This window comes from Muntiacus reevesi, chromosome 1 (assembly GCF_963930625.1).
Source record: "Muntiacus reevesi chromosome 1, mMunRee1.1, whole genome shotgun sequence".
NCBI classification, from domain to species: Eukaryota; Metazoa; Chordata; class Mammalia; order Artiodactyla; family Cervidae; genus Muntiacus; species Muntiacus reevesi.
In genome coordinates, this window is record NC_089249.1 from 20,842,238 (window position 1) to 20,859,965 (window position 17,728).

Consider the following 17,728-nt stretch of genomic DNA (forward strand, 5'->3'; position numbering starts at 1 on the left):
CTTGCCAGGAAGCTTGAACTTTTGTCATATTGCTTCTTCTCCTTTATATGGTTTGGATTTCTACCTTTAACATTCTTTTTTCTTTTTGTTGTTTTGGCTGCACTGTATGGTATCCGAGATCTTAGTTCCCCAGCCAGGGATTGAACCCGTGCTTCCTGCAGTGGAAGTGCAAAGTCTTAACCACTGGACAGCCAGGGAAGTTCCTAATGTCCTTTTTTTTTTCAAACATATCTTTTGCTGTAAGCTCTTCCACTCTTGGGAGGAGCTTTATAAATAGATGTTAATTGAATGGAAAAGGGCAAGTTGCAAATCACAAGTAAATAATTCAGATGAAACTGTGAACTTCAGGAAAGGGGCTTGTTTTACTTATATCTGTCCCTCCCACCGTGTCTAGCTCTGGCTCTGGCTCAGTGAACCTTGGCATGGAAAGCTCAGTGCAAAGACTGCCCCTGGAATAAAATTTAAAACTCTGCTCCATGAGGACTGACCCCTGCCCACCTCTTCCACCTCCTCCTTGTCCCTTGCCCACCTGGATAACAATTGGGTCATCTTTTAGATCTGCTTACAGGCGAAGTTCTTTCCTGTCTCAAGACACGAGGCTTTGCACATGCTGTTTTCCTCGGCCCAGAACTTCCCACTCTCTCCCATTCTCTGTTTTCCTGGCCCTCCGTCTTTACCCTTGAAATTTCAGCTGCAAGTCAGTGTCTCAGAGAGATTTGTGATTATTATTTGCTTCTTAACTTGCTAATTTTTCCTCTTCCCCACTGCAGGAGGCTGGAACTGTCTTTTTCGATCACTTCTACCCCCAGCATAGCGCATCAAACAGCATGTAAGAGGGGGCCTGAATGATTGAGTGAATGAAAAACATCAGAGTGCCCTGCAGTGTTCCTGAGAGCTGGGCTGGCCAGAGCCAGGAAGGAGGTAGTTATGGCTCAGCCTCAGCGCCCACGGGATGTCCTAACTCAGAACTGTGAAGCCTCTCTAGGCGTCATCTTTGCACCCCAGACCCCCAGGCCCTTGCCAGGGAGAATTGCCCCCTCCCTTTTTCTTGCTCTTCTGTGCCCTGTGCAGCCCTCTGTGAAGTCTGCTGTGACTCTGCGTGCGTTGCGTGCATTTGTATGTGTAGGTAATGGAGGTGGGGCAGAGCAGTGGGTGCCAATGAGGACTCTGGACTCAGAGACCCCTGTGTTTGAACCCTGGCTCTGCCACATCCTAAGTACACCCTGGAGTCATGGCTGTGTTTCTTGAGTTCACTTAAATAGGAAGTGCTCTATAGCTGTTGTCATGCACCAGACATTGTTCTAATGCCTCCCTTCCTCTCTTTTTTATTTTTTACAAAACAAAACGTTTTTATTTGGTCCACCAGAGCCTGAGTCTGGAGACACCCGTGGAGCATCACTCTACAGGGTTGGTATTGACAATTGATGAAATCGGCTCTGTGTCAGAAGAACTGCTGTGTGTACAGGTTTAAAAATACAGCTCAGAGTAAAAGGAGGAACATAGAAGGGGGCCCAAGGATTCCTCCTGGACTCTGCTCCTCCCAGCAGAGGTCAGGTGGTACTGAGGACAAACCACTTCACCAAACATAGGGCTGGGCCCGGGCCCACCTGGCCTGCTGCCCCAACCCCGGCCCCGGGGCATGGCTTCCATCCTGACTGGCACTCCAGGAATTGCATAGTGCCCCTTCTCACCCCTGCTCGAGCCCTTGGTGGCCAGGCACCTGCCTCCAGGGACCCCTGCTTGCCTCCAGAAGGCTTGGGGCGAGGTGGGATCTCAGGCAAACTGGGAAAAAGGCTTTTGACTTCATGCCCCACAAAAGGGGGTGGTTCCTGCTCAGCCCAGGGTCCTGGCCTGACCCCACAGAGGGGTGGCCCCTGCTTTCATCCTGGGTTCTTGGCCTCTGACCGCCCCCCCGCCAAAATTGAGGGGGCACAGTTCTGGCCTCTGAACTACCCAGATTTGGTTTTGTGAACGGAGCACCTGGCTGCAGGAGGCCCCAGGCCCAGGGGGAAAGCAGCTACAGTGTGGCCACTGGAAGTTAAGCCAGAACTCAAGGTGGGCTGGTCGGAGGAGCTGGCCCACGGCCCCTCTAATACTCTTACTTCATTAACTCCACGTAACAACCTTATGCATTGGATTCCATTATTATTGTTTCCCTTTTGCGGATGAGGAAACAGGCCTAGAGACCTTGCCCGAAGCTGTGCTGCCAATAAGTGGCCTGAGCCTGGATGGGACCCTGACAGTGTGACTCCAGAGTTCATCCTCTTAACCTCTAGAACTTTCTGCCTCTCTGAACCTCAGTTTCCACTTCTGTAAAGGAGGTGATAGGACCTGCTTGTTTGTTCTTGTTCAGTCACTCAGTCGTGTCCAGCTCTTTGCAGCCCTATGGACTGCAGCACGCCAGGCCTCCCTGTCCTTCACCATCTCTCGGAGCTTGCTCATACTCATGTCCATTGAGTCAGTGGTGCCATCCAACCATCTCATCCTCTGTCATCCCCTTCTCCTCCTGCCCTCAATCTTTCCCAGTGTCAGAGTCTTTTCTAACGTGTTGGCTCCTCACTTCAGGTAGCCAAAGTATTGTTAAGTTGTGATAAAATGTGACTTGCTAGTTCCTGGCACGGCGTTGTTGTTGTTTAGTCGCTAAGTCGTGTCTAACTTTCTTGTGATCCCATGGACTGTGGCCCACCAGGCTTCTCTGTCCATGGGATTTCCCAGGCAGGAGTACTGGAGTGGATTGCCATTTCCTTCTCCAAGGGATTCTCCCGGTCCAGGGATTGAACCCGCGTCTCCTGTACTACAGGTGGGTTCTTTACCACTGAGCCATCAGGAAAACCCACCTGGTACCTGGTAGGCTCCCCCAAGTTCCAGTTTGCTGTGGCAAGATAATCAGGAGGCTGGCCAAGGAGGGCATCAGAGGCTTTCCTGTGATGGCACCAGAGAGGCATTGAAGGTTTTGAGTGAGAGACGGACATAAAGAAACAGTGGTTTAACCTGTGAGATCCTGAACTGTGTAAGGGTCAGGATAGGCCATCCCAGACTTCTGACTTGAATGGAATGGGAAGAGCCATTCTCCTTTTCCCCCTTATGCCAGACATTCTTGTTCTTGTTGGACTCATTGAAGAAAGCTGCCTCAGAGAGCCCATCTGAGGGTCTCTTTCCTTCTCTGGTTTGAGCAGTCGAGATGGAGAGAGGTGCCTGGGGCGATCTTCCCATTTGCTTCTCATTTCCTTTGGGGTCATTTTCATAGCTGTGTGGGTGAGGTGAGCCAGCCTGGTAACTCAGCGGGGGATGAAGGAGGGAGAGAAAGCGAGGGAGAGGTGGGGAAGGAGAGCCAGAGCAAGAGAGAAGGTGAGAGGGAGGCCAAGAGAGAGAGAGACTGAGAGAGAGAGCGAGAAAGACAGAAGAGGAAAGCTGGGTTTATTGCATCAGGGATGGTTCCTCCTGATGACAGAAACGGGCCGTCTCACCTAGTAGGGTGTTCTCTGGTTCCAACTGATGCTCTGAGCCCACACACCTCCGTGAGTCCATACAGGGCGGGCTTCCTGACATCATATACCTACCTCCATGCTTCCCTGCGCCCACAGATGCACAGGTGGGGCTACGAGTGTGTGAAGGTCAGGTCCGCAGAGAAGCACGTGCGGCGGGCAGCACATCTCACTGGGGCACCAGCTGCTTTATGTGCCCGCCCCGTGTTAGCTGACCCTCCTTGCCACGCCTTGCTGCAAGCCTGTCTTCTCCTGTCCATGGTCCTGTCTCTACTGAGCGCTTCCCACAGGGACTTCTGTGTCTCGGTCATGTCTGTACACTTGAGACCAAGGCCAAGACCTGCCGGAGCAGGTGTGGTCAAGAAAAGGCAACAGACTACATGGATATGTTTGTGTGAGTGGATCTAATTCCGTAAGTGTGAGTGTTTGTGTGTGCGCTCGTGTGTGCTCATGCAGGCCTGCACATAAGAATGTGTGCATGCACACATGCTCACAGGCACATGCACTGCCGGGGCTGTGAATGTGCCTCAGAGGCGTGCTCGAGTGAACTTATAAACACACATCATGGCTGCAGCTGTATGCAGTGGTAAGCTGATGTTGGACAATCAGCTCTCTATTTTAAAAAGTTGCCTGGTTTGTACTGATAGCGTCTGCCCATTTCTGTGCTGTAAATATTCCCAGCACAGCCAATCTCAGCGTGCCAATGTGGTGTCAGTGAACAGAGAGCAGAGAGGAGATGCACATGGTGGGTTTGCCTCGGCCTGTAGGAGGTAGGCCTGGCATACACTGGGTATTTCCATCTGTGACAGTGTGAGGAGGAGGGAAAGGAAGGGCCCAGTTCCTCCGGCCTGGACTGGGAGGAGTCCCTGCAAGCTGGCCCACAGACAACTTCTTTCCAGAGCCTGTGTGCAAGGGAGTGGGGCAGTCTTTGGCTACCAGGCAGCTTTCTCAGCATTGGCTTGGAAGCCGATCCAAACTGCTGCTCTTTGTGAGGCAGGTCTAGACACTCATGGAGACAGCAGCTTTCTCTCACTCCTGCAGACACTCTCAGGGCTTTTGGAGTTTGGTGAGCTCAGCACTTCTACAGGGAAGGTTCTCTAAGCTTGGAGTATGAGTGGAGAAGGGAGAAGAAAAGCTTCAAGCATCCATCAGAAGGGGTGGCTGGGATGACTTCCCTAGTGGTCCAGTGGTTAAGACTCTGTGTTCCCAATGTGGGGGACACAGGTTTGATCCCTGCTTGGGTAACTGAGATCCTGTGTGCTGCAGGATGTGACCTAAAAAACAAATAAATACCCTTGTTTTTAAAAACAAAAACAAAAACAAAAAGCAGGAACTGTTGGCTGGGGATGTCAGAAGTCAGATTCTAGGGCAGGCAGCCTGCTTGAAGCCAATTCACTCTGCAGGTCTGGTTTGGAAATTGCTTGCTTTCTCTGGACTCTAAAATGCCTTTCCTCCCCCCAGGGAATAGATCTTCTAAGTTCCTGCCCCCCATGTCCTGCCCGGATTCAGAGCCCTTTTATTGGACCATGAGATCTTATTCAAAAGTCAGACAGAGACTGAGCTGCCCTTAGACCTGGCATGAGGGGTGCAGGGTGTTAGGGGACCTTGCTCTGGCCCTCCTATCCCCTGCCCCTCCCATGGTGGGGAAGAGTCCACAGACCAAGGTCATGTGCTCACCCTGAGCCCACATCTCTCTTGTAGCCTTCTCTCTCTGGTGCCTGCTTTTCAGAATTTCTATCCAAAGGCTCCCGAGTCAGCTCCCAGGGTTGGCCACCATCTGTCTTGAGGTAAAACTGGCCTGAGCAGTGGCCAAGGAGTTGATGTTTCAGGCCACTGTAGCTGGAACTTGGATGGGCAGGCTGGGGTGGGCACCCCCTTTGTGGGAGAGGCCCCAGGCATGCTAAGTGAGCTGGAGATTGGAAGGGAAGGAAGCGGGGTAGGCAGTGGGCTCAGAGCCAGAGTGGGCTTGCCTTGTACCACTTTGGGGAGCAGAATTCAGAGGAGGTTTAGAACTGTAAATTTAAACTTTGTATTTTAGGTCATCATGAAGATTGACTTGTCAAGATAGAAGGATAGAATGTATTTTAAAGTTAGTATGATTTGTAGCTGTTAAACATTTGGACTGACAGTATGGAGGCCATTTGTATTCCTGCCCTGAGACCAGTGACTGTCAGGGGTGAGCTTGGAGGAGGAGATGCTTGAGATGGGTGGGAAGCTTGGCATCCAGGTCCAAGGGGAGTCATGAATGTTGACCAATTCTTAAGGGGAGTTTTCCGGGGCCCCAGGCTATGGGGCTAGCTTTCTCTTAAGTCTGTGTAACTCAGAGGACCTCTGCATGCCATCTCTTTTCTTTTGAGCCCTAAGAAGAGCTGTATAATGACTAAGCTTCCTCACTTGCATCTCAGACAGTGTCTTGCCTCTCAGAGAGCCTACCTGCCGAAGCTCATTAAGAAGTCCTGGTCTGTGTTCAAACTGGGGATTTGATGCCTGGAACTCTCCCTGGTCACCATCACTGTTCGTTGTTATAATGGTCTCTTTTTCTTTTATTTTTTGGTCATGCTGCATGTCATGCAGGATCTTAGTTCTCCAACCAGAGATTGAATCCAAGTCTCCTGCACTGGAAGTGCAGAGTCTTAGCCACTGGACTGCCAGGGAAGATCCTGTTACAACTGTCTCTAGGGTGACCTGGTGACCCTTCAGAGATCACCCTTCTGGCTCTCCACATGAAAATATTAAAATGACCAGGCTAGTGAATCCCAGCCATTATAATGAAAGAGACCATCATGGTTTGTTTTTTTTCTGGTCTGCCACTGTAGATGTTAGTAGGACAGAATGAAGCTTTTTTCTCTTTTTGGAGCAATGTATCATAATGTTTCATTTTAAACAAGCTTTGGTCAGCTTTTCTTTTTCCTGTTTTTCATGGCATTTATTATTTTTCTGAGTCGAGGATAATAATTCAGTAAGGGTGGTGGTAGGAAGGTGGGCACAGGAAACCCTTGTAAGGAGGGGGAGGGGAAGAAGCATTTCACAATTTGTCAACAGAAGAGGGCTTTTTTGGTCTGTGTTTAAAATCTTGGTTTGATTTCGAAATACCTTCTTTCCATTCTATTCCACATGACAGTCTTTTTAAAGTCCAAGTGAACTAAATGAAATGTATTTAATGCTTTTGGAGAAGTGCTTACATCCTTCCTTCAAATAATTGACCCTGGAAGTTTAACTAGAATAGAGCAGATGTCGGTGGACTAGTTTTTGAGCTGCCTTCAAATGGGGACTTTCTCTAATGTCAAGGGTCAAATTTTCCCGTTAGGTTAGCCTTGATAGGCCGAACATTTTGTTGCTGTTGTTGTTTAGTTATTGAGTTGTGACCAACTCTTTGTGACCCCATGGACTGTAACCCGCCAGACTCCTCTGTCCATTCTTGCCTATTCCAGGCAAGAATACTGGAGTAGGTTGCCATTTCCTTCTCCAGGTGATCTTCCTGACAGAGATCGAAGCCACATCTCCTGCTCTGGCAGGTAGATTTTTACTGCTAAGCCACCCGGGAAGCCCCAGGCTGAATGTTTGTGTCCCCTGAAAAATGCATGTATTGAAACCCTGACCCATGACATCATGGTATTGGGGGCAGGGCTTGAGGAAGATAATGAGGCTTAGATGAGGTCATGAGGGTGGGGCCCACATGATGTGATTAGTGTCCTTATAATAAAAGAAGACCAGAGGCTGTCTGAGCTGTGTGAGGACAGTGAGAAGGTGGCCGTCTGCAAGCAGGAAGACTGTTTTCATTAGGAATCGAATCTGCCGACACCTTGATTTTAGACTTTCTGGACTCCAGAACTGTGAGAAATAGCCATTCAGTTTATGGTACTTTGTTATACCAGCCTGAGAAGGCTAAGACACATCTTAGCTTGCCTTTCACATTAGGAGAGTCCCAGGTCCCCCTGCTAGGCCTTCCCCGCTTGTCTCCTTCTGAATCCGCAGTCCCCTCTGAAGAGCACCCCTGTGCAGGGGACCCTGTAAGTACACTGGCAGGATCATGTCCATTCCAGGCTGCACACTTTCACGGGGAAAATTGAAACGCTGGAGTGATGTTGGGATGTTGATGGAGGCTGATTTATTCTAAAGCTGAAAACTCAAGGATTTTATGTTCACGGTCTTCAAATATCTGAGGGACTATTGTGCTGAAAAGGGAAGGGATTCGTTCATTGCTGCTGGTCAATGGAAGAGGTGGATTGAAATGCATATGGGGAGGAGACTTTTACCAATGAGCATGGGCTGGGGCTGCCTATGAAAGGGGTGGGCCTCCTGTTGCTGGAGGTGTGTAAATATCAGTAACGGATATTTAGGAGGAATCGCATGACCTGGGGAGCAGGGCTATTCTACTGCATGGCTTCTAAGCCTCCTCTCCCTCAACTCAGGTCTGAGAATCTGAGTTCTCAGATTTCAGCTTTAGAATGACCTTAAATGGGATGCTAGGAGCTGGGAAAGCAATGAAAGAAATCTATTGACATGAGGACCAAGCTATAAAAAAAAATCTTTATTTCATGTACCAGGATTTTTTTTTCTTTTTTTAGTTTTCAGCTTTTTAAAATTTTTTCTGTTAACAGTCTGAAAAAAAAAAGGACCCACCAAGAAAATAAAATGGAGGTTGGTTTCTTGAACTGGTTTGAGTTGGACATGAGCAACTGTCCACCCTGGCAAGCGGCGCCTTCATGGTCCTGAACCCAGCTCCTTCCCTCCAGGCCCCCTAGCCCTTTCACCCTATACCTGGATGGCCTTCTTCAAGGAGACCCAGGCCCCAGGCCTCATGGCCCAGGAAAAAGTGCTGATTGCCATCCCAGACACTCTGCCAGGACTCAGAGAACTGGGGTCAAGTTTCCTCTTTGGACAGTGCCTGCTTGTTTGCTGTTTTCTTGGGGCTTCTCCCTTATTTCTCCTACTTGATCCTTTCAGGTTTGGAATTTGGGGGGGGGGCAGTGGGCAAGGTTGAGATGGGAAGGGAGCGATTATGACTTCTGCTCAGACTGAGAAATACTAGGTGGCCCCCACACCTGGCCTTGGCTGCCATGACTCTGTCCTGGGGCCCCCATGGCCTCTAGGGAACATCCAGGTTGGTGGGCAGATGTTCTGTCTTGAGGTTCAGGCTGGGTTTAGGGTTCCAGCTGCTACTGATCTGAGAAAAGAGCTTTCCTTCCCCAGACAAAGGACGGGAAGGGCAACTGGGAGTGGGCAAGCCCCCGAAGCTTTTCTAGCCGCTTCCCCAACTCCCCAGAGCTCAGCTTAAGAGAAGGCCAGGCCAATGTCCAGAAAGAGACGAACCAAGCCAGGCTGATGGGGGCAGCAGGGGCCCCTGCCTTCAGCACCGTGACTGGCAGGCTGCGCTGAAATTCGAGCTTGGGAAAGCGATTGGTTTTCTTTCCTTCTGAGCGGGCCTTGCTGCTCTGGGGAGAAAGGGGGGCAACATGGGACACCCTTTGTAGTCTAAGGTTAGCTTTGGGGTTGTTCCTCATGCTGGGACCAACTGTGTAAAGCTCTGCTCTCCTTCTCTCAGCCGTCACCCATCCCAGCAAACCTCAGGGGAACCTCCTTTCCCCTGACCCCCAAACACTATGGGGGAAGCCTGGTGGCTGATCTTCCTCCAAGGAAGTCCCCTCTGCTCTCTGTGACCAGATTATGGAAGTCAAGAAAGGGGACATAAAACGAAGAGTGGCTTTGGGGCCCTCTGGGACCTTTCCCTCTCTGTCTGAATGGCAGAATACATTTGTTCACATGTGTGTATTTTTGCTTTGACATTGGATGTAGGGGCAGGGGGTTGGGAGCACAGTGAGGAGGCATATGGTGCATATGTGTGTGTGTGTGTGTGTGTGTGTGTGTGTGTGTGTGTGGCTGAGCATCTGAGTGGCTGACTGACGATTTGGGAATGTCTAGGGGCTGGATGGCAGCCATTCTGGTCATCCCTTGGCATTCTCCTCTGGGCAGGTGGCAGATCTTAAGAGTCATGGACACCAAGCATGAGAATGTGCCTTGAGAGCTCATCTGGGCCAATCCACATGTTTATACAGGGAGAAACTGAGGCCCAGGGAGGCCTTGAAGTCAGGGATTCCAGAATCCAGAGCAGGATTCCAGACTAGTGCCCCTTCTAGGCATGCAAACTGTGTGAGTGTGTGTTGTGTGTGTGCATGTGGTGTGGTGAGAGGGTGTGCGTGAGCAAAAAGGCCAATATGGAGCTGTGTCGTCAATGGCTTTGGAGGGCATGAGCCAGTCTTCTCTGAATCCTGCTTCTGGTTGGGGAACGAGATGGAAGGGTTTGGACTGAGTGTGTGTCCCCATGAGTGATTCCACTGCTGGGCTTCGAGGACTGTGTGTGTGTGAGTGTGGGAATGGGTGTGCTATCTCCCTTGTGTGGAGCAGATCCTCAATGATGGTTCTCTCTCTTTCATATGAGCAGCACTTTCCCAGAGGAAGGAAAGAAATCTTTTGTCATAGCCCCTGTGGTTCCCTGGGGCCTCTCCCCTTCCCCTCCTGCTTGAAGCCCAGCTCTCATCTCTCACAACAGCTTGTTTGTTTTTTAAAATGAATTTGTATGTTTGTTTTCTGTTTTCTCTTTACAAGTTCCCTGCTAAATTTTAAGTCCCCCACCCCACCCCATTTTTTTTTTTGTTTGTTTTCACAGTTTAAAGCTGGAAAAGAATTAAAAGAAAAATACTATCTGATTTTCTTGCAAGTAAATCCACTTATTATATATTTACATTTATTTATAGTCTGTGGTTTTTTTATTAAAAAAAAAATCACCACTTGTTTTTCCTTTTTCTTTTGTAAAAAGAAACCTTTTTGCAAGTGTCATTGTTGGACCCGCTAGGCCCTGAGGGGGCTTCAGCGAGTCCAAGGACCCCCAAAGGGTCAGTGAGCCCCCTTCCCAAGGGGTTGGGAGCCGATGAGTCTGGGGGTCCACCATCGCCCCAGGGTCATCGCGTGGCCCTGAGGTGAGGGGTGAGGAGGGAGAGATGCTTTATATCCCCCCGGGGGGTGGGCATCTCCTGCCCCCAAGGACAGGAGCTTGGGGCGGTGACCCCAAGAGGCTCACCCTGAGGATTCCGGGGTTTTCCGGGCATCTCAGCAAGCCACTAGCAGCCATCCCCTCTCCTTCCCTTCCCTCAAGGCCTAGGAAGTCATCACAGTGGGTTAAGGACCATAAGGACTGGGAACCCCAGGGCTGGGCAAGCCCCAGATGCACCCCCCTCCAGGCACCTTTCGGACAGGAGGGACCAAGGACTCTTGGGTCACCTGGAGGCCTACAATTGCCCCATCAATGCTGGGTGGAGCCGGCTCGCAAGCCACCGAGCTTGCCCAGCGTTCCTGGGGCGCCCATCCTGAGGCTCCAGGGACCTGGCAGTGACCAAGAGGCTCACCTGGCCCCGGGGCCCCTGAGTCTCCACCTCCCCCACTCTCCCAGGGAGGCGGAGCCCGCTTGGGGTTAAAGGGAACAGAAAAGTAACTCTCCCTGCGTTAAAAAAAAAGTAACATAAACCCCTGATAAATGCAAAGAACGTTTCCCTTCCTTTCTGCTCCTTCTCATTTTTTTTTTTTTTTTGCTTTAATATTATCTTGGTTCCCTTGTATGTTTTCATTTAAATTGATTTTTATTAAATGTTAAAATAATGGTACATGGGAAATCATGCATTTTCATTTAGATTTATTTTCTATTTTTAATTTTTATCCTCTCTTGCTTTTTTTTAAAGTTTGTTTCTCCTTCCCTTGTTTATATTTTTGCACATTTATTGTTTTGCCTCTTTGTTCCTCTTATATGTTGTTCTTTTTTTTTTTTTAATTTACTTGTTATGTTTTTCTCTTTTTTTTTTGTTTTTGTTTTTTTGTTGTTTGTTTGTTTTCCTTTTGGAAGGTGTGTCCCCCCTGGTATGGTTTGGTGTCCCCCCCACCCTCCCCTCACCCCCGGGCCCATCCCACGGGCCGCGCCCCTCCTCCCGACTCTGGGCGGCGCTGGCGAGGCCCCCGTGGGCTTCATACGGGGGTGGTCCTGCGGTTGGCTGTGTTGGAGTGGAGAGAGTCTTTGTTCTCCTTCTGGATACAGTTGTGAACTTGGAGGAAGCTGTTATCCCTGTCGGAGTTGTAGGTGGCGGTGGGCGTGGTGGCGGCCTTCAGCGGGTCCCTGCTGAGGGTGTACATGGAGATCTCCGTGGACGGCAAGGTGTTGAAGCCCTTGATGCCCACGGGGGAGGCGTCCCTGGAGTGTGAGGGCTCGGTGGAGCGCGAGCTGGAGCGGCTGCGACGCTGGTAGCGGTAGCGGTAACTGGGGATGCGGGTGATGGCGGAGGCCTGGAGGTAGTCCGTGGCGCGGGCTGTGGCCCGCAGCTGTTTGTGCCGGTCGATAAACATGTGCACGGCCAGCACCCCGACCATCTCGGCGATGATGAAGGACAGGGCCCCGAAGTAGAAGGACCAGCCGTAGGAGTAACTATTCTTTTTGGAGTCACTCTTGGAGGGGTCTCCGGCATTGGCAGATATGTACACTATAATGCCAATGATGTTACTCAGACCTGCGGGCGGGATGGGGGTGGAGAGGAGGCAGGGTGAAGGGGAAAGCAGAAACAATGATGGTTAGTATCCAAGGAGGATGCCAGGTCCTGGGCAGGATGGCGAGAGGGGGACATCTGGATGTGCTTTCCCGGGTCCAAGTATTTTTGTGGAGAATGGATGGGCTGGTATAGTGTGAAGTTGCAAGCATCACCTTACTATCCTATCATGCTGTTTGGAGAGAGCCAGACAGGGAAGTGCTAAAGGAATCACAGATATGGGAAGAAGGGAGAGAACGGTGGGGCATTCTACAATATATATTGAATGATAATAATACTGCTTATTGAGCATTTACTACCTGCTTTCACAGCTGAGTGCCTTGCAAAGGGTTTGCAGATGAGAAAACAGATTGCAGAGAGGTTAAATAAGTTGCTTAAGACTGCACTGGGATTTGCAGTTGCTGCAGCAGGGGGCTAGAGCTTCCCTGGTAGCTCAGTTGTAAAGACTCTGCCTGCAAATGCCTGCCACTGCAGCTCAGTCCGTGGGTCAGGAAGATCCCTTGGAGAAGGAAAAGGCAACCCACACCAGTATTCTTGCCTGGAAAATCCCATGGACAGAGGAGCCTGATGGGCTACAGTCCATGGGGTATGAAAGAGTTGGACACGACTTAGAGTCTAAACAAGAACCACAAGCAAAGGGTTAAGTCTGGCTACTGCCTGTATGCAAAGCCTTTGGCAAGGTAACCATCATCTGAGTTTCCATTTCTGTGAAGTAGATATAGTAATAGTGCTTACTTCTTTTAGGTCAGAGGGAAGATTATTACGTATGAATACGTATGAGTTACTACTACATGTGAGTTAATACACGTGAAAGCTGTTAAGAGTCTGCATGTGGTAAGTGCTGCTGAAACATTAGTTGTTCTTATTAAGTGGCTCGTGCTATAGCCCATGATCTTCTTCTGGCATCTGAAGCGAGTGTGACTTGTCATATAGCTGTGCTGAGAAATGTGGTTTTTGAGTGCCTGCCTGCTCCCACCTGAGTAGGACAGTGAAGGAAGAGGGGAATGAGGATAGACCCAGCATCCTGAGAGGATCTTGGGAATGGGGCCTTCTCTCAGGAGGTGGGGGAAAGATGAGTCCCTGGGCTAAAGGTCAGGGTGTGGGGGCAATCCCGGTGGACTCAGTGGAGGGCTCAGGCCTGGCTATGGTGTGGGAGCCCAGCACAGCCTGCCTTCTGTGCGACTCGGCCTGTTTGGAAGGTCCAGGAATCCCTCCCCTCTCTCCCCTGCTTTCTCTGCCAGGCCCCTCCAGTCACCAGGCCCCCCAACCTCAGCCTCCTCCCTGCTGGTAGGCCTGGCCTCGGGCCACCTGGTGCCGCGGCTCTTACCTGCAGACACGAAGAAGATGCCGGCACTCAGAATGATGTTGTGTCGAGTCTTGTAGAACTCGCTGGCTGCGATGCAGAGTCCTCCCATGAAGAGCAGAATCACACTCAGGATCGGGAAGATGCTCGAGGCCCTCACAGCCCCTGGAGAACACAGCGGGTGGGGAGAGAGAATGCCACGGCTGTGAGATGAGGGGCGGTGTGCCAGAGGGAGGACAGGGAGGAGCTCATAGGAGCGGGAGTTGGGTGAGTTTTATGGACACAAGACCAGAGTGGAGGTTGCTTAGCAATACTAGGGAGGGAGAGAGGGAGCACGCCACTGCTCAATTTACAGGGGCTCCCTGCTTCTTCAAGGATCAAACCCTAGCACTTCATAAGACCCACATGGCCCTGTGAGACTTGGTCTCTGCCCAGCCCCACCTTCCCTCCTGTCCAGCCACAGCAAACTTCCCATGACATATTATTGCACGTTTCTGACTTTTGCTGGATTGAGATTTCTTCCTAGAATGTCTTTCTTGCTCTTTTTCACTCAGCCAACTTCTATTCATCCGTCAAAACCCAGCTCAAAGTCCCCTCCTCCATGATGCCTTTCCTGATTTCTTTAGGCAAACTTAATAACTCTCTCCTCTGCACTTTGGGGCACTTGGGGCACAGAGAAAGGCAGTGTGTTATAGTGGTTAGAGCTGGGTGGGACTCTGGCTTTAGCATTTATTAGCTGTATAGGTTTGGGTAAGTCATCTCATCTCTTCATGCCTCAATTTCCTCACCTGTAAAATGGGCATGGTGCCTCCCAGAATATTGGAAATAAAAGCAAAAATAAACAAATGGGACCTAATTAAACTTAAAAGCTTTTGCACAACAAAGGAAACTATAAGCAAGGTGAAAAGACAGCCTTCAGAATGGGAGAAAATAATAGCAAATGAAGCAACAAAGAATTAATCTCAAAAATATACAAGCAACTCCTGCAGCTCAATTCCAGAAAAATAAATGACCCAATCAAAATATGGGCCAAAGAACTAAACAGACATTTCTCCAAAGAAGACATACAGATGGCTAACAAACACATGAAAAGATGCTCAACATCACTCATTATTAGAGAAATGCAAATCAAAACCACAATGAGGTACCATTTCACGCCAGTCAGAATGGCTGCTATCCAAAAGTCTACAAGCAATAAATGCTGGAGAGGGTGTGGAGAAAAGGGAACCCTCTTACACTGTTGGTGGGAATGCAATCTAGTACAGCCACTATGGAGAACAGTGTGGAGATTTCTTAAAAAACTGGAAATAGAATTGCCATATGACCCAGCAATCCCACTGCTGAGCATACATACTGAGGAAACCAGAATTGAAAGAGACACGTGCACCCCAATGTTCATCGCAGCACTGTTTATAATAGCCAGGACATGGAAGCAACCTAGATGCCCATCAGCAGATGAATGGATAAGAAAGCTATGGTACATATACACAATGGGAAATTACTCAGCCATTAAAAAGAATGCATTTGAATCAGTTCTAATGAGGTAGATGAAACTGGAGCCCATTATACAGAGTGAAGTAATCCAGAAAGAAAAACACCAATACAGTATACTAACACATATATATGGAATTTAGAAAGATGGTAACAATAACCCTATATGTAAGACAGAAAAAGAGACACAGATGTATAGAACAGACTTTTGGACTCTGTGGGAGAAGGTGAGGGGGGATGATCTGAGAGAATAGCATTGTAACATGTATATTATCAATTGTGAAACAGATCGCCAGTCCAGGTTTGATGCATGAGACAAGTGCTCAGGGCTGGTACACTGGGATGACCCAGAGGGATGGGATGGGGAGGGAGGTGGGAGCAGGGTTCAGGATGGGGAACACATGTAAATCCATGGCTGATTCATATCAATGTATGCAAAAACCACTACAATATTGTAAAGTAATTAGCATCCAACTAATATAAATAACTGAAAGAAAGAAAAAAAAAATAAAATGGGCGTGGTGATAGTTCCTGCCTCCTAACATTGTTGTGAGGACTAAATGAGTTAATTCCAATAATGTACTTACGATAGGTCTCTGAAGCCATATAGTAAACATTTGTTCAGATAGTTATTATGGTAAATAGTTGTTTATATATATGCATCCACCATAGGTCGTGGGATCCCATGAGAGAGAGGATTGTAGCTGTTTTTTTTTTTTTTAAGTTCTCTCTCTTCATTTGTTCTGGCCTCACCACCTAATTCAAAGCCAGAGATACAGTAAGCCCGTGGTACAAGCTCGCCTTGTGAATCAATGTGGAGAGGTGGTCCAGAAAGAGGAAGAAACTGACACATTGCAAAGAAGACAAAAGAAAATAAAAGCAAAAAGCGAATTAAAAAAACCTTTCAGGATAAGTTAAGAAGGAAGGATGAACAAACAGGCAGGAGAAGAAAAGAATATTTTAATGAATGTTTTACTCCAGCATGGGGAAGATGAGAGAGGGGCACAGATGGCTGGGGGAGAGGGAAGGTGGCTGGGGGTTTATGAGGGGGACTGTGTCTGAAAGATGCCCCAGAGGTGTGGAGTCCTTGGCAGTGTGTCTGGAAAGTAAAATATTTTTTTCTATCCAGATTCAAATAGGCAGAGAGTGACCTCAGGACCTCTGACTCCATGTCCTGGCCTGTGTGGACCAGGCAGGAGGCAGAGGTGTCTGGTGGCTAGTGTGAGGAAAGGGGATGTCTTCCCGACACGTTGGGGTGGCTTGAATGGCAACCTCAGAATTTAAGTCCTTTTAGATTGAGGACCCTTTGGCTTGGCCCAGAAGTTGGTTAGGGGTGGATGCTTCGGAGGGGAAGTGCCTGCCCTACTGGCCCATCCCTGTTCCTTCTGGTGGCAGCATGACCACAAAGGATCTGTGAAGAAGAGAATTTTTCTACATAGAACTTGAGGAATTTCTCTATGAAACAGTTTTAGGCCATTTACTGTGTGATGTAAAACCCTTCTTTCCCTGGTGGATCTTCAGTCTACACTGCTTGTGATGCTATTGAATGAGTGGATTATTTTGGGGGGACTTGAAGAAGGGTGGAGTTCTGTATCGCAAGTTGGGGGCACCTGAGCTGCTCATATAGAAGCAGGGGCAAGAGGGTGGGGGGCAGCTGGGTTACTCTGCAGTCTAGTAACCCTCTCCCCCGGCGGGCAAGGACTGGGCTGCCTCTTCTCCAAACCTGAGTGGATGCTTTCTTCCTGCAGGTCTTTTCTGAGATGATATCTCTATCCCCAATTGGATCGACACCCCCCACCCCCACCACACAGGAACGCATGCCCAGATGCTCCCATTCACAGCTACCTGGAGGCCCATCTCCATAAGCACATGAGGATGGCGAGGGCGTATCGAAGACTCAGCTCACAAGAGGTAGTATGGATTAAACAACCGCACCGCGTTGGGTCTGACATACATTATACAATTTAGTCCTCTAATACCTCTGCAGGGGGTATTTTTTGCCCCAATTTATAGATGAGAAAACTGAATTTCAGAGAGGTGATGTAGCTTGCTCAAAACCACCCTGTTAGTAAGTCAGGATTCACGCCCAGATCAGTCCAACTTTCGACTCCCCTGGACTCTTCCTCTGGGGCTTTTAAAGAGCCCAGGAAGCATCCTGCAGGGTCCAGAGATCTGGATTCTGGTCCCAGCTCTGCCCCTCCTTGCTGTGTGGCTGAGACAGGTACCTTGCCCCCTCTGGTTTCCCCATATTTAACATGGGTGTGGACCATTAGTTGATTTCTAATGCTTTTTCCTTCTCTGTGTGGATATGATTTCTGACCAGCTGGAAAGGAGGACGACACTATAAAGAAAGACAGAGAGGTTGGGGTGACTTCCAAGGGGCAGCAGCGGCTGCTCAGATGAGCAGGGTGGAGGAAGATCTCTGGCCTTCTCCCTGCAAGGAAGCAGGCTCTTCCTGCCCACAGTGTGCTGCATTTGGCAGGCCAGGTCTGCATCCTCAGAGCTTATGCCTAATGGCAGCCCTGGACCTGACATTTCCAGTTCAGCCAGTCTGCTGTGGGAGCCTGGACGCCCCAACTCAGCTTTCCTGCCAGCAGAGAGAGCACCAGCTGTGAAGGGGGATGAGATGCTGTGTGTGTGTGTGTATGCACGTGTGTGTGTGTATGCACGTGTGTGTGCGCGCGTGTGTGTGCATGCATGTGTGTATGTGTGTGTGTACTGGGTTGGGGGAGTGGGCAGGCTGGAGGGAGACATTTGCTGTGTTGCAGCCAACATGGAGAAAACAGTACCACTTCACAACATAAAAAAGCAGCAAGCAGGCAACAAACAGCCTCTTTACTCCAGCAGAGCCAACTCAGACACCA

The 17,728-nt window shown here is 49.4% G+C and overlaps 1 protein-coding gene across 1 annotated transcript in view; it reads right to left on the reverse strand.

The window, feature by feature from the left end:
• Positions 1–11,498: 11,498 nt before the first annotated feature.
• CACNG2 (calcium voltage-gated channel auxiliary subunit gamma 2) overlaps positions 11,499–17,728 on the reverse strand; it is a 117,663-nt gene continuing 111,433 nt past the window's right edge. Inside the window, exons 3-4 of the mRNA XM_065921428.1 lie at positions 13,398–13,538; positions 11,499–12,034 (exon numbers count right to left, since the gene is read on the reverse strand). Of these exons, the coding sequence (XP_065777500.1) occupies positions 11,499–12,034; positions 13,398–13,538 (677 nt within the window). The remainder of the gene's footprint in view (positions 12,035–13,397; positions 13,539–17,728) is intronic.